The sequence below is a fragment of the Electrophorus electricus genome, chromosome 13 (assembly GCF_013358815.1).
Source record: "Electrophorus electricus isolate fEleEle1 chromosome 13, fEleEle1.pri, whole genome shotgun sequence".
Classification (NCBI taxonomy): Eukaryota; Metazoa; Chordata; class Actinopteri; order Gymnotiformes; family Gymnotidae; genus Electrophorus; species Electrophorus electricus.
Window position 1 is genome coordinate 9,703,071 of NC_049547.1, and position 13,476 is coordinate 9,716,546.

The 13,476-nt window shown below is 50.4% G+C and overlaps 1 protein-coding gene across 3 annotated transcripts in view; it reads left to right on the forward strand.

The window, feature by feature from the left end:
• The window catches only part of akap6 (A kinase (PRKA) anchor protein 6), a 107,626-nt gene extending 97,617 nt beyond the window's left edge, over positions 1–10,009 (forward strand). For all 3 annotated transcript variants that reach the window (XM_035532551.1, XM_035532553.1, XM_035532552.1), the window contains 4 exons: positions 270–485; positions 2,469–5,477; positions 6,455–6,589; positions 8,916–10,009. In XM_035532551.1, coding sequence (XP_035388444.1) covers positions 270–485; positions 2,469–5,477; positions 6,455–6,589; positions 8,916–8,954 — 3,399 coding nt within the window. In that variant the 3' untranslated portion in view covers positions 8,955–10,009. The remainder of the gene's footprint in view (positions 1–269; positions 486–2,468; positions 5,478–6,454; positions 6,590–8,915) is intronic.
• The last annotated feature ends 3,467 nt before the right edge of the window (positions 10,010–13,476 follow it).

Below are 13,476 nucleotides of genomic sequence, written 5' to 3' on the forward strand. Positions count from 1 at the left end.
TCTCTCTATCCCCTACATCTCTATCCCCACATCTCTCTATCCCCTACATCTCTATCCCCACATCTCTCTCTCCCCCTAAATCTCTCTATCCCCTACATCTCTCTATCCCCACATCTCTCTATCCCCTACATCTCTATCCCCACATCTCTCTCTCCCCCTAAATCTCTCTATCCCCTACATCTCTATCCCAACATCTCTCTATCCCCTACATCTCTCTCTCCCCCTACATCTCTCCCCCTACATCTCTCTCTCTCTGTCTGTCTCTCTAGGCCCTGTGCAGGGAGGTGCGTGCTCGGAGAAAGGGAATGGCGTCCGTGCTACGCCTGTGCCAGCACCTGCTGGATGGGCCGCGGGATCAGAGCTCCGAGTCGGAGCGCCAGTCCCTGCAGCTGCTGCAGGTCAACCTGGAGAGGCGCTGGGAGGCCATCATCACGCAGACCCTGCACTGGCGTTCCCGCCTCCAGTGCTCCCTGGGCCGAGAGCAGGTCAGAGATCACCGCTGTCATTGTGGCATGGCTGTGGGACCGCTGAAGCATCAGTGAGGTGTGGCATCAATACGTCAGCAGGGTGGCATCACTGAAAGAAAAAGACAGATTTGACATGAATAGAAAACATCTATCGTATAAACATTCCAACGATGAATCCACTAACATACATACAACTAACACACAGAGTCAATGATGTGTGCGTTCTGTGTATAAATAGTCACATGATAGCATGCTACGAAACCCAACAAGGCTTTCCTGTTGTACTATCTACAGCAGATATTCACCAAGTCTCCTTACACTTAAAGCCAGTCTGTCCATTCATTTTGCGAGTATATATTTTACTAGACTCTTAAACTGATTGCTCAAGGGTCTATTTATTCCTTATTCTACTCAGTAACCCGTCCAGGCCAAGTTGTTTTTCAGACAGAAATATGGTGGAAGTAATATAGGGTAGCACAGCTGTAATGGAGCAATAAGAGTGATATATAAGGCAGGAAATGTAACTACATATTATCCTCCAATAATAGCGAATGAAGGGGGAGTAGCTGGAGAGTCTTGCAGTGCCCAGCGCTCAGTGCTTTACAGCAGGAACCAAGGAATAATTGACTGATCCTAATGTATTAAGTAACCCCCGTGGAAACCCAATAACTTGATAGCAGGCCCTGTTCCTCAGTTCCAAGGAGTAAACAGCCTTGAGAATGTGCAACTATGCTTCCTCCTCCCACCTCCCCCCAAAGTCCCAAACCAAAGAGAAATACCTACATTGGGTTTACAGCTAAATAAACAACACTTTATATCCCTAAAAGCAGAGCTTCTCGGTGGTGGCGTGTAGTAGTAGCCGGGTGGTAGGAGCGTTGGAAACATGGGAGCTGTGCGGGCGGTGGGGGGGTGGGGGGGGGGCGAGGGTGTTAGGAATGCAGATGCTGTGTATTCCTGTGTGGTGCCAGCGATGCTCGGCACAGGCCGCGCGGCGTGCACAGGAAGCCCAGGGACGCGGCAGCCGAGGGCCGCTGGCGTGGCCGTGCTCGTCCGCAGCAGCAAGACAAACGACCCTGCTCTCTCCGGCCCTTTCCAGCTCTGACCTTGCAGGACCCAAGAGCAATTTCACTTTGGGACGCACTTTGGAAAAGGAGGAGAATAATAACATGGGCAATGTGTTTTTCTTAATGCAGTGCTGTGTAGGCAGAGGAAAGCCAGCATTCTCTTAAAAGATTCAGAAGACAAACTTGTTTAAAGACTGAAAACATTTGTCAGTTTAGCCTTTTTTTAAAAAAAAACTTTTTTTAAGGAAAGGTGTTTTGTAAAGCCGTTCTTTTCAACGGGAAAGTTATGGGGTGGTAATTTGAAGCTAACTTTTCCTCCCACTGAAGGAAGTATCTGTACTTAAGAGTGGCTGTCTCCTGAGGCGAGACAAGATGAGCCCCCCCACTACACCGCCACACTAAGAACATTCATACAGTACTTTATATTATTAATGTAATAACAGAAGGTTATTGCCAGAACATAATATTAAATGTAACACAAAGCAATCTGCTCTATCTTACAGAAATGAATTTTTTTATTTGATTAGACTGATTGATTGTTCTCACAGTTGAAGATTTTATCATGCATTAGTGAGCCAAGCTCTGTCATTAGTATTTCACTTATCAGCAATGAGAGAATAAACAGAAATCTAATGAACACTCATTAAATGCAATGTATGACATACCAAGCAAGTGTTAGATTTGCCAGTTTATTAGATTAATGAGATAAAAGGATAATATAAATAGACCTTTCTCCCATTAACAAGAAACCGAGCAATTTGTCTAATTGAATCCTATGCAGAATGCCTGAGTCTACGCAAAATTCTTAAACAGCTTTACAGAATTTGATCTCGTTACAATCTTAGTAGTTGCTCTCAAAGATCAGAAGGTGTGTGTGCGGCATGTGTAGAATGTGGTCCCTCCGCCTTGTGACATGGGGGTCTTTGTTCCTTCTCAGGTCCCAGAAAGCCTGATCGACCCATCGCTCATAGACCTGCGCGGCCCAAGCGAGGACTCATGGGAATGGGACGAGATAGACATGACCATAGTTCATGCGGAGTCCCAGGATGAGGCAAGCCCTCCTTCTGAAATGCGCCTCGAACATGGCAGCGGGCGTCTAAACTTGGCCGAGTCGAGCCCCACCCCTCTCGCCGCAGGCACGGAGGTGCCCGAGTCTTCCCGTGTGTATCAGGTGTTCTGCCTACATGAGGTGGAGCTGCTCCCACATCCTCAGTGCGATCCAAACATCGAGAGAAGCAAAGGGAAGCAGGCCCTTCTGAAGCGTCCCAGCAAGGACTCGTCTTTCTCCTCTGCAGAGTCCCTGCCGGACGTCGTGGCAGGCCTCCTGAGCGGGAGGGCGGGGCAGGTCAGGGAGGCAAGCGGGAGGTCCGAGAGCGAGAGCGGGATAGTCAGCGAGGGGGACACAGAGACCACGGGCAACTCGGAGGCCTGCCTGCTCTATCAGAGCGACGACGGGAGCTTCCAGGCGTCTTTCGCCCCCAACGCCAAGGAGCAGTCTCCGTGCGCGGACAGAGTGTCTGACGAAGACATAGACCGAATACTGGAACGCGCAAAGAAGTGTGCCGAGTTGGAAAGTTGCGTGGCAGAAGAGACGAAGGACCAAAGATATCACCTGGTGAGGAGGAGGAGAGAGGAGTGCGGAGAACGCTGGAGGAAGAGCAGGAAGGAGCCGCTGACGGCGGTTAATGGCTACTGCTTTAGCCCGGAGAACCAAGATGAGCGAGCCGGCGCTGATGATGGAAGAAAGGCCCTGCCAGAGCATGCCCAGCCGTCACGGGGGTCGTCCCTCGACTCGCTGTGCGCGGCGGGGGAGTTGTTTCCCTCAGCCAAAGATGCGCTCACCCGCAGCACGTCCCTGGAGAGCTGGCAGGCCCCACAGGAGAGTCCAGAGGAGGCGGGCAATCAAGGCTGCACGGGGGCGCTGGCCGTGGCCTCGGAACCCAGCGCCGAGCTGAGCGGGAGGACCCTGGAGTTGCTGAAACGACTGGAGAACATTCGCAGCCCGCTGGAGCACAAGCTGACCCGCAGCATCTCTGACATCAGCCTGCTGGGCGGCTCTCTGCGGCCACCGCCAGGGCACGTCCTGCGCGCGGGGGGCGCCCCCCCCTCCACCGACCAGAGCCTGGCAGCCTCCCTCACCGAGCTGAGCAGCATTGGGGACTCGTCCATGGCATCGGAGGACCTGGCCGTGCGGAGGAACCGGCGCGCGGCGCCCAGCTCCGAGCGGAAGCAGGGCCGCGGCCGCCAGCCGCCGGACGAGACGGAAGCCAGCGTCAGCATGGTGGTGAACGTGTCGTGCACCTCCGCCTGCACCGACGATGAGGACGACAGCGACCTGCTCTCCAGCTCCACGCTCACGCTCACCGAGGAGGAGCTGGGCATCAAAGACGAGGAAGACTCCAGCGTGAGCTCGGAAGAGTACATGGAGAGCTCGTTCGCACTGGGCCTGGACTACATGAAGGGCGAGTTCCAGGGCTGGAGAACACCCAGGTCACAGAACAGGGACAAGAACGAGGGAGACCTGGGCGACGAGCTGCAGTGCGGCGCTCTGTCCAGGGAGAGCCCGTCTCCCAGGAGCGGCGGCGGCGAACAGCCTTTCCTGAACAGAGCCGCTCTCAGGCTCCTGGAGGCGGACCGCCACGCGCAGAACGGCGGCCCCGGGACGCAGGGGCCCGTCCACGGCCGCGCGGACGCCACGAGGAGCTACATCAGCCGCTTCGTCGACGACGTGGAGAACGGCAACGTGGAAAGCTCCCACGTCAGAGAGAAGGACGAAGACGACGACCAGCTGCTCAGGGAGGAGGGGAGTCTGTTCACTAAGACGGGGGAATCATTAAAGGACCACTATGGCGCTGATGCGTTAAACGCAGACGCGAGGGGTTTGGCCATGGCCGCCTCCCCCTCCCCGTGCGAGCCGGTGGGCTCGCGTTCCAAAGAGTCGACCCTAGAGGGCCAGCTGCAGGGCGAGCTTCCGTGCCACAGCTCCCGCCGCCTGTCCCTGTCTCCCTACCCGCCGGATGAGTCCTCGGCGCCCCACCGTGGCCCGCCGACGTCCTTCCTGACCGACGTCCGTGAGGGATGCAGGCAGAGCCCCCAGGCCTGCTGCAGCCGCTGCTCCCCCCCCGCCGAGGAGGAGAAGGGCGACGATGTCCACGCCTTCGTCATGGAGATCGTCGACATGACGTCAGTCACGCGGAAAACCAAAGAGGCCGAGACGGAGCCGCCCCGGGAGGCCTCCTGCCCCGCCTCCGTCTCCCAGATCAGAGAGAAAGTTCTGGAACACTCCCGTCGGCCCATCCGGCTGCGCAAGGGGGACTTCTACTCCTACCTGTCTCTCTCCTCTCACGACAGTGACTGTGGGGAGGTGGTCGCCCGCCCCGATAAGAGCAGCACCCCGGTTCTGTCCAGGACCCCGGAAATCCACGACGAGGAGCCTCTGTTTGAGGTCTGCACAGAGGAGGTGTACCTGGGCCCTCCTCTCTGTTACAGCATGTCCATTAGCAGGCGGCCCACGAGACGCAGCACCAAACTCATAGACCCCTTCTGTCCCCCGAGCCAAGCCCCTCCACCAGCCTGTGATGAATACCAAAAAGCACATGGGATTTCTCCAGGAAGTGTAGCTGGGAGCCAGCCACAGAGCCATAATGAGGCTCCTTATCTTAATCCCTTACCATGTGAAACCCTGATAGACACTGTTGAATGTTTTGCAGATACTAAAATGCTTGAATCCAATATTTCCCCTGTAATGACTAAGATAAGAGTCTCTTGCTCCAGTACAAATCCTTTAAAAGGGGAAGGCAGCCTCTATATTAATCCAAAAATTAACTGTCCCCCGATAAGGAAGCGCGATAGGGATGAAAGAGGTGCTGCTTCACAGTGGATGAAACAGAAGAATGTCAGAAAAGGCCACAGCTCTCATCAGGAAGCCAAGGCAACTCATAAACAGGTGCGTTTAGACATTACACCGGCCTCTATCTGCTGCTAATGAGAGCAGGGCACATTTCTGCTGAATTCATCTCCCTGACGAAATATTTAAGAGGGATTTTACTCCATCCCTCCCGCCCTGCTCCGCCACAGAGCCCTCCACCCCCACCTGCTCCGCCCTACTCCGCCACAGAGCCCTCCAACCCCCCCCCCCCTCCTTTCCTCAGCCTGAAGTGCTAATGCAAGAAGGATTTGCAGGCGTAGGTTTAAAATTTTAAGGTCTACAGAACAGAATAATCATAATCAGCCAGATTATATTATGATTCATAAGCAAGACTACGGCGAGAATCGTTACTTAATTTCATGACTGAATTAGCATGTATTTGTGCTCTTTTAAGTAGTTTTCTGTTTCATATGCAAACTTCCCACTGCTTCGTTCCTGCTCTCGCTGAAAATCCAATGTTTGACCTTATATTAAGTGAATTAAGTGCTTATTTTTTAAACTAATCACTGATACCAAAAACAAGAGCAATAACGATCCGATTCCAAAGCCAAACGCAGCCAAGCACTGCAGTGTTATCACGTGTGAAAACGTCGTGAAGCTTCGGTAATGACCAGCTAAGACACGGCCTCTGTACGGCCTTGCTGAGGACTCGGGGTTCCTGCCTATAATTAGCCACGATTTTATTGGAGGGGGAAGGCTGTTCCCCTGCTGATGTAAGCAACAGACTGGCCAGTAGGAAGGCCTGCTGCCAGGAGCCCACAGAATCATGTGACAGGAGAAGAGTCCATTGGCACTGAGGTGCACATGCCGTAGAACTGGCTAACGCAGATGGACAACTGATGAGAATAAAATAATCACGATTAAAAATAGCGCTAATGACTGTTGGTTTAGATGCCAAACACAAGAAAGAAAGCGCGCTTCCATTACTTCCTGTCGTCGTTCCCATTACCGTCCTCATGTCCTGCGTCCTCTGTCTCTCTGTGTCTCTGTCTCAGGTGTCGGGGTCACAGAGCGGCGGCAGGCTGGTGGAAGCAGGCGGCCACAGGGCTCCGCCACCCGCCCACCGCACAGACAGCTCATCAGCAGTGAGGAGTGGAGAGAAGAGCAGGCCTCAGGCCAGGGTTCCTACTGTAGGTCATGCATCAGCACACACACTCGTGCACACGAACACGCACACTTGCAGATCTGTACACAAATGCAATGTACACACACACACACATACACAAACATACAGACGTGCGCACACACACACACACACACACACACACACACACACGCGTGCGCGTGCGCGTTTTGCTCCAGGCCTCTGTAGTCGTACCTCTGACAAATGGCTGACGGGTCTTCTGAACATCCCGTGGCACATTGCAAGTGCCCCATTTTCCACATCAGCCCCCACTGCAGCCAAGCCCCCTCCCCGTCCACGCTGCTGGGCTTTACCACCAGCTAAATGAGCAATGAGAATGTGCCTCCTCTCCACGCTGCATCTGTGTGTCTGCTCCCTGATCCCACCCCATAGGCCTGTTCCATACCGCTGACGCAAATGCATTGTCTGAGTCTGGACCATGTTATGGTTTAAATTATAGGCCTCTTTCTATATGATGACAACATAGAAATAGGTGCTTTCTATGTGATGACAACCTTACCAGGAAATTGGTCTGAAAAGCTGCTATTACCTCTGCATACAGTATCCATACGTCCAGCTGGGCTGGCACTCTCCCTCACTCACGCTCCGTCTCACTCTGCCACAGCGGTGGGATGCTTGGCAATCATTTCTTTTGATGAAACGTGAATGTTTCATGGCCACGGAGGCTGCGATACTGTACAGCAGATGGAAAATCTAGCCCTGCCTTCTCTCACAGACCTCCATGGCCCCGGAGTCTCTGCTCCTCACGGTGACCTGCTCCCACACAGGCTGGCCCTCTGTTGCACTAGCCTGCAACCTGCTACGGTCAACACCTAACGAGCGCTTGAAACAGACGAGGGGGTAGGGAGCAGGGGAGTCTCAGCACATATCAATTGCCAAGCCAAAACCACCAAAATAATGACAGCAATTGAATATATGCACATAAATAAATGTGTGAGATAGGTGTGCCTGCTGCTGGTTGCAGGGGATAATGGGAAAGAGCAGACATGATCAGTCTGGAGCACACCCATTCATATCAGTGCTGAGGCCACAAACCACCACGGTTACTGCTGCAGGACACACACACACACTCCACAGACCACCGCTGTTACTGCTGCAGGACACACACACACACACACTCCACAAACCACCACGGTTACTGCTGCAGGACACACACACTCCACAAACCACCACGGTTACTGCTGCAGGACACACACACTCCACAAACCACCACGGTTACTGCTGCAGGACACACACACTCCACAAACCACCATGGTTACTGCTGCAGGACACACACACACACACACTCCACAAACCACCACGGTTACTGCTGCAGGACACACACACTCCACAAACCACCATGGTTACTGCTGCAGGACACACACACTCCACAAACCACCACAGTTACTGCTGCAGGACACACACACACACACTCCACAGACCACCGCTGTTACTGTTGCAGGATACACACACTCCACAAACCACCACGATTACTGCTGCAGGACACACACACTCCACAAACCACCACGGTTACTGCTGCAGGATACACACACTCCACAAACCACCACGGTTACTGCTGCAGGACACACACACTCCACAAACCACCATGGTTACTGCTGCAGGACACACACACTCCACAAACCACCACAGTTACTGCTGCAGGACACACACACACACACTCCACAGACCACCGCTGTTACTGTTGCAGGATACACACACTCCACAAACCACCACGGTTACTACTGCAGGACACACACACTCCACAAACCACCACGGTTACTGCTGCAGGATACACACACTCCACAAACCACCACGGTTACTGCTGCAGGACACACACACTCCACAAACCACCATGGTTACTGCTGCAGGACACACACACTCCACAAACCACCACGGTTACTGCTGCAGGACACACACACTCCACAAACCACCACGGTTACTGCTGCAGGATACACACACTCCACAAACCACCACGGTTACTGCTGCAGGACACACACACTCCACAAACCACCACGGTTCGTGCTGCAAGACACACCCATGACCTGGGCAATATCAGTTGTGCTCCAGTGTCTAATGAAATGTTTCACATCTGTTTCTTCTCTTGAGAATGAACAGATTTATATCACTGTACCTAACATATTATGATAAATTATCATTTCCATATTGTTTACACTTTCTTTTATTTAATGAAAATATCTGCAGTGCCTCTAGTGGGTCGGAAAAAAAATTACAAGAACCAAAGAACAATTTTCATCCTGCCTGTGTCTCTGTGGATAATGTAAATCAAAATTTTCCGTGTGTGTGTGTGTGTGTGCGTGTGTGATTTCTTGTAGAGGGTCTCAGGAAGCCTGGCAGGTACCTCGCGTAACTGAAGCACTCCGGTGTCTGCACAGTGACAGGGAGGATTGCCTTCTGCGTTCACTGTGGGCCTCTCTTACCCAACACCTCCATGTTCTCTGCCCCTCACTCCTGACATTAAACCCCCTCCTTAGTGATGTCAGAGTGACCCACCTGCTCATCCTGGCTCCCCGAACTGAGATACCTCACTGGTCTTCCACCAAACTCACCTTCACGTCCCCAGCACACTCCACATCTCTCTCTCTCTCTCTCTCTCTCTCTCTCTCTCTCTCTCTCTCTCACACACACACACACACACACACACACACACACACACAATAGCGCTCACAGTCACAATATACTCACATTATATATCTGCGCCAAGTTCTCATTTGCTGCTTCAGACTCAGATGTGAGGTGTAGCACATTGTAAAGGTTAAGGTAAAGGTGTCTGGGTGAGCTGGCCATAACCGTGTGGTGTGTGTGTCTCAGCGGGCACAGACGAAGCGTCCCTAGCTGCTCCCGTCGCGTCCCCACCCTTGCCTGCACTAGTGTGTGTGAGGCACTTTCACAGACGTCCACGCCTGAACCCACGGACTGTTAGAGAAAGAAGCAAGAGCAGAAGTAGAGCCAACTATGCAACCAGACGGCCGTGTGAGGTTGTGTGAGTTCTGCTAGCTGATGCTGTTTATGTTGGCTGTTTACTTATTTGTTTATTTGTTTATTTATTTTTATTTTTTTTAAGTCCCCGAGATTTGAAGAAACAGAGAAGCATTTTAAACTTTAAACAGTTTTGTGCCTTGCAGTTATTTCTTATAACTTTTGTTAAAACACTGCTTTTCCCCGTTGTGTGTTCAGTAATTTAGGAGAACGTGGACAGAGGAACAAGGATGACACTAATAAGCAGACCTCTGTATATATGTATACTGTACGTGCAAACCTTGGTGTACAATGATGGTATAAATGCTTAGTGTTAGTGTACAACCGTGTGTGTTCTGTGATGTGGATAATTATAAGCCTTAAACGTGCTAGACTGCATGGTTACCAGTATACAAACTCATCGGAAATAAACATCATTTACTGAAGAACATCTGAAATGTCCTTTTTTTTTTTTTTTTAGACCTAGATATCCCTACTGAATATTTTACGTTTTAATACATATTCACACATGCATGTATATGTATATAGATTTTATTAAAGCAAGCTACCTTGTCAACTTTAACGACACTTTTGAAACGGCAACATACTGTAGACTACATCAAGCCAATCATCTTGATGCCCGGTGCACACCACTGAACGTCACATGGTTATTTCCATGGCTAATGTGTTGTTTACAGGAAGCGTTGATGATTCTGCAGACCGTGCGACAGGCCCTCGGAGATACAGGCGTACAGTAGCATCAGAACCTTGGAACTCTCCAGCTGCCAATCAGACGCTCTGCTGATTGCCGAGTCGAGCCTGATAAGCTCTCTGCTGTAATGGGCCGACGGCAACGGCCGCCAGTGTCTGCGCACTGATGAGGAGAGTGTGCTTGCTGAACAAAATCACACAGTAGAAATGAAAGGCACACATTTGAATTCAATTTTCCAAATGTAAAATAAAGAGAGGAAGGCAGTTTGGTCTGTGTTGGTCCCTCTTTAAACAGAATGTTTTTTGGGGGGGATGTTCCTTTGTGTGTGTGTGTGAGTGTGTGTGTGTGTGTGAGTGAGTGTGTGTGTGTGTGTGTGTGTGTGTGTGTGTGTGTGTGTGTGTGTGTGTGTGTGTGTGTGTGTGTGTGTGTGTGTGTGTGTGTGTGTGTGTGTGTTTAAGGGCAAGTAATAGCCCTGGCTGCCTCTTATCAGTAATAGCCTCTGGGTGATAAATCCTCATATTCTTAAATAAGGACAGACCGTAACTGCATCCCATTGTTTTGGTTTTGATTTGTTGCATGTTTAAGAGCAAGGATAGCAGAGAGAGAAGAGAACAGATATGAGATACGTTAAAGCTTTTACAATATAATGTACTGTGCACAAACATGGAGTGTGCAAGGAAATAATGTGAAAAACAAAGACTACTCTAGGCTAGCATGGCTGTCTTGCACAACAAACAGCTTCTTTGTATTGCAGAGAAAAACTATTTTGAATCCTATTTATAGTTGAATGTAAAAGTCACTTTAACATTTTAAATAAGGTTTTTGCATTGACTGATGGCACTGATAAATTAGGATGGAAATGAAATCTTTCATTATCTTCAAAAACACTGCATCATGAGCAAATGATTTTCCTTTTTTGCAATTAACTGAATATTTTGGTAAGAAATGGAAATGACTTTAAAGGGAGTAAAGGTCATGTGTAGCGAACCATGAGGTCTGTGCAATTACAAGCCATCAGAATGGTGATGTGGAGTCTTTGCTAAGCATAGATGGAAAAATTAATAAATCGAATACTCTTTGTTGAAAAGATCGTACTTGATTATACAAAATTATATGACAAAATAGACAAGACATGGATGATTTTTTTCCACACGACAGTCTGACGGATAAAAAGATGTAGGACTGACATTCAAATGTCACCTTGTTATTTTAAACTTGGTGAACAGTGACAGAAAGTTGCACATTGTTTCAGAATTTCACTTTTGATTAATATCATATATACCAAAAAAGCTATTTCAATCAAGATAGAAGTACCATGTATTGCCTTAAATAGTAATGAAGAAAAATGAAAAGTATTTCAATCTGTTTGTTTTATTTGATAGCAATTTCACTATGAAACATGAGCTTTTTATGTTTAGCTGTGGTTGCTGTCTAGTGTTAGAGGCTGTATGGTTTAGCTGTGGTTGCTGTCTGCCATTGGGGGCTGTGTGATTTATCTGTGGTTGCAGTCTGCCGTTGGGGGCTGTATGGTTTAGCTGTGGTTGCTGTCTGCCATTGGGGGCTGTGTGATTTATCTGTGGTTGCAGTCTGCCGTTGGGGGCTGTATGGTTTAGCTGTGGTTGCAGTCTGCCGTTGGGGGCTATATGGTTTAGCTGTGGTTGCTGTCTGCCGTTGGGGGCTGTATGGTTTAGCTGTGGTTGCTGTCTGCCGTTGGGGGCTGTATGGTTTAGCTGTGGTTGCTGTCTGCCATTGGGGGCTGTGTGATTTATCTGTGGTTGCAGTCTGCCGTTGGGGGCTGTATGGTTTAGCTGTGGTTGCAGTCTGCCGTTGGGGGCTGTATGGTTTAGCTGTGGTTGCTGTCTGCCATTGGGGGCTGTGTGATTTATCTGTGGTTGCAGTCTGCCGTTGGGGGCTGTATGGTTTAGCTGTGGTTGCAGTCTGCCGTTGGGGGCTGTATGGTTTAGCTGTGGTTGCAGTCTGCCGTTGGGGGCTGTATGGTTTAGCTGTGGTTGCAGTCTGCCGTTGGGGGCTGTATGGTTTACCTGTGGTTGCTGTCTGCCATTGGGGGCTGTGTGATTTATCTGTGGTTGCAGTCTGCCGTTGGGGGCTGTATGGTTTAGCTGTGGTTGCTGTCTGCCGTTGGGGGCTGTATGGTTTAGCTGTGGTTGCTGTCTGCCGTTGGGGGCTGTATGGTTTAGCTGTGGTTGCTGTCTGCCGTTGGGGGCTGTATGGTTTAGCTGTGGTTGCAGTCTGCCGTTGGGGGCTGTATGGTTTAGCTGTGGTTGCTGTCTGCCGTTGGGGGCTGTGTGATTTATCTGTGGTTGCAGTCTGCCGTTGGGGGCTGTATGGTTTAGCTGTGGTTGCAGTCTGCCGTTGGGGGCTGTATGGTTTAGCTGTGGTTGCAGTCTGCCGTTGGGGGCTGTATGGTTTAGCTGTGGTTGCAGTCTGCCGTTGGGGGCTGTATGGTTTAGCTGTGGTTGCTGTCTGCCGTTGGGGGCTGTATGGTTTAGCTGTGGTTGCTGTCTGCCGTTGGGGGCTGTATGGTTTTGCTGTGGTTGCTGTCTGCCGTTGGGGGCTGTATGGTTTAGCTGTGGTTGCTGTCTGCCGTTGGGGGCTGTATGGTTTAGCTGTGGTTGCTGTCTGCCGTTGGGGGCTGTATGGTTTAGCTGTGGTTGCTGTCTGCCGTTGGGGGCTGCGTGATTTCTGCTGCTGCTGAGCTGAAACTCTGCTGGGCTTGTTTGAATGCAACTGGCTTTTGTTTCTTCAGGGAAGGGAAGGTGTGACGTGAAAACAAAACACTACATGTGGCAGATCACATTAGCACATGTCTACATATCACAGGCCACTCGACAGAATGTCACTGACATTGGTAGCTTTTATGTATCAATGTTCCGATAAGATAATAAAAGCTGTAATGCAAATAGAACTTCAAAGATCGGCATACTGGCCAGAACTGTATCACACACTTAGGGACTTGTTAAGGCTTGAATACACTGTTACTAATAGAATAGAACCTGTAATACTGTGATATGCTGTCTGCTTATGGTAATTCCGTTTATCCTTGTGGAAATGCTTAGTAGATGCTGCTGAGTATATAAGAATGTGTGAGCAACGGCTGCAACTAGTGTGGACAAGCCACGTACTGGGTGAGCCCAGGGCACCAGTCCTCACGTCGACTGTTTTGGAGCCCAGAGTACTGATGCCAA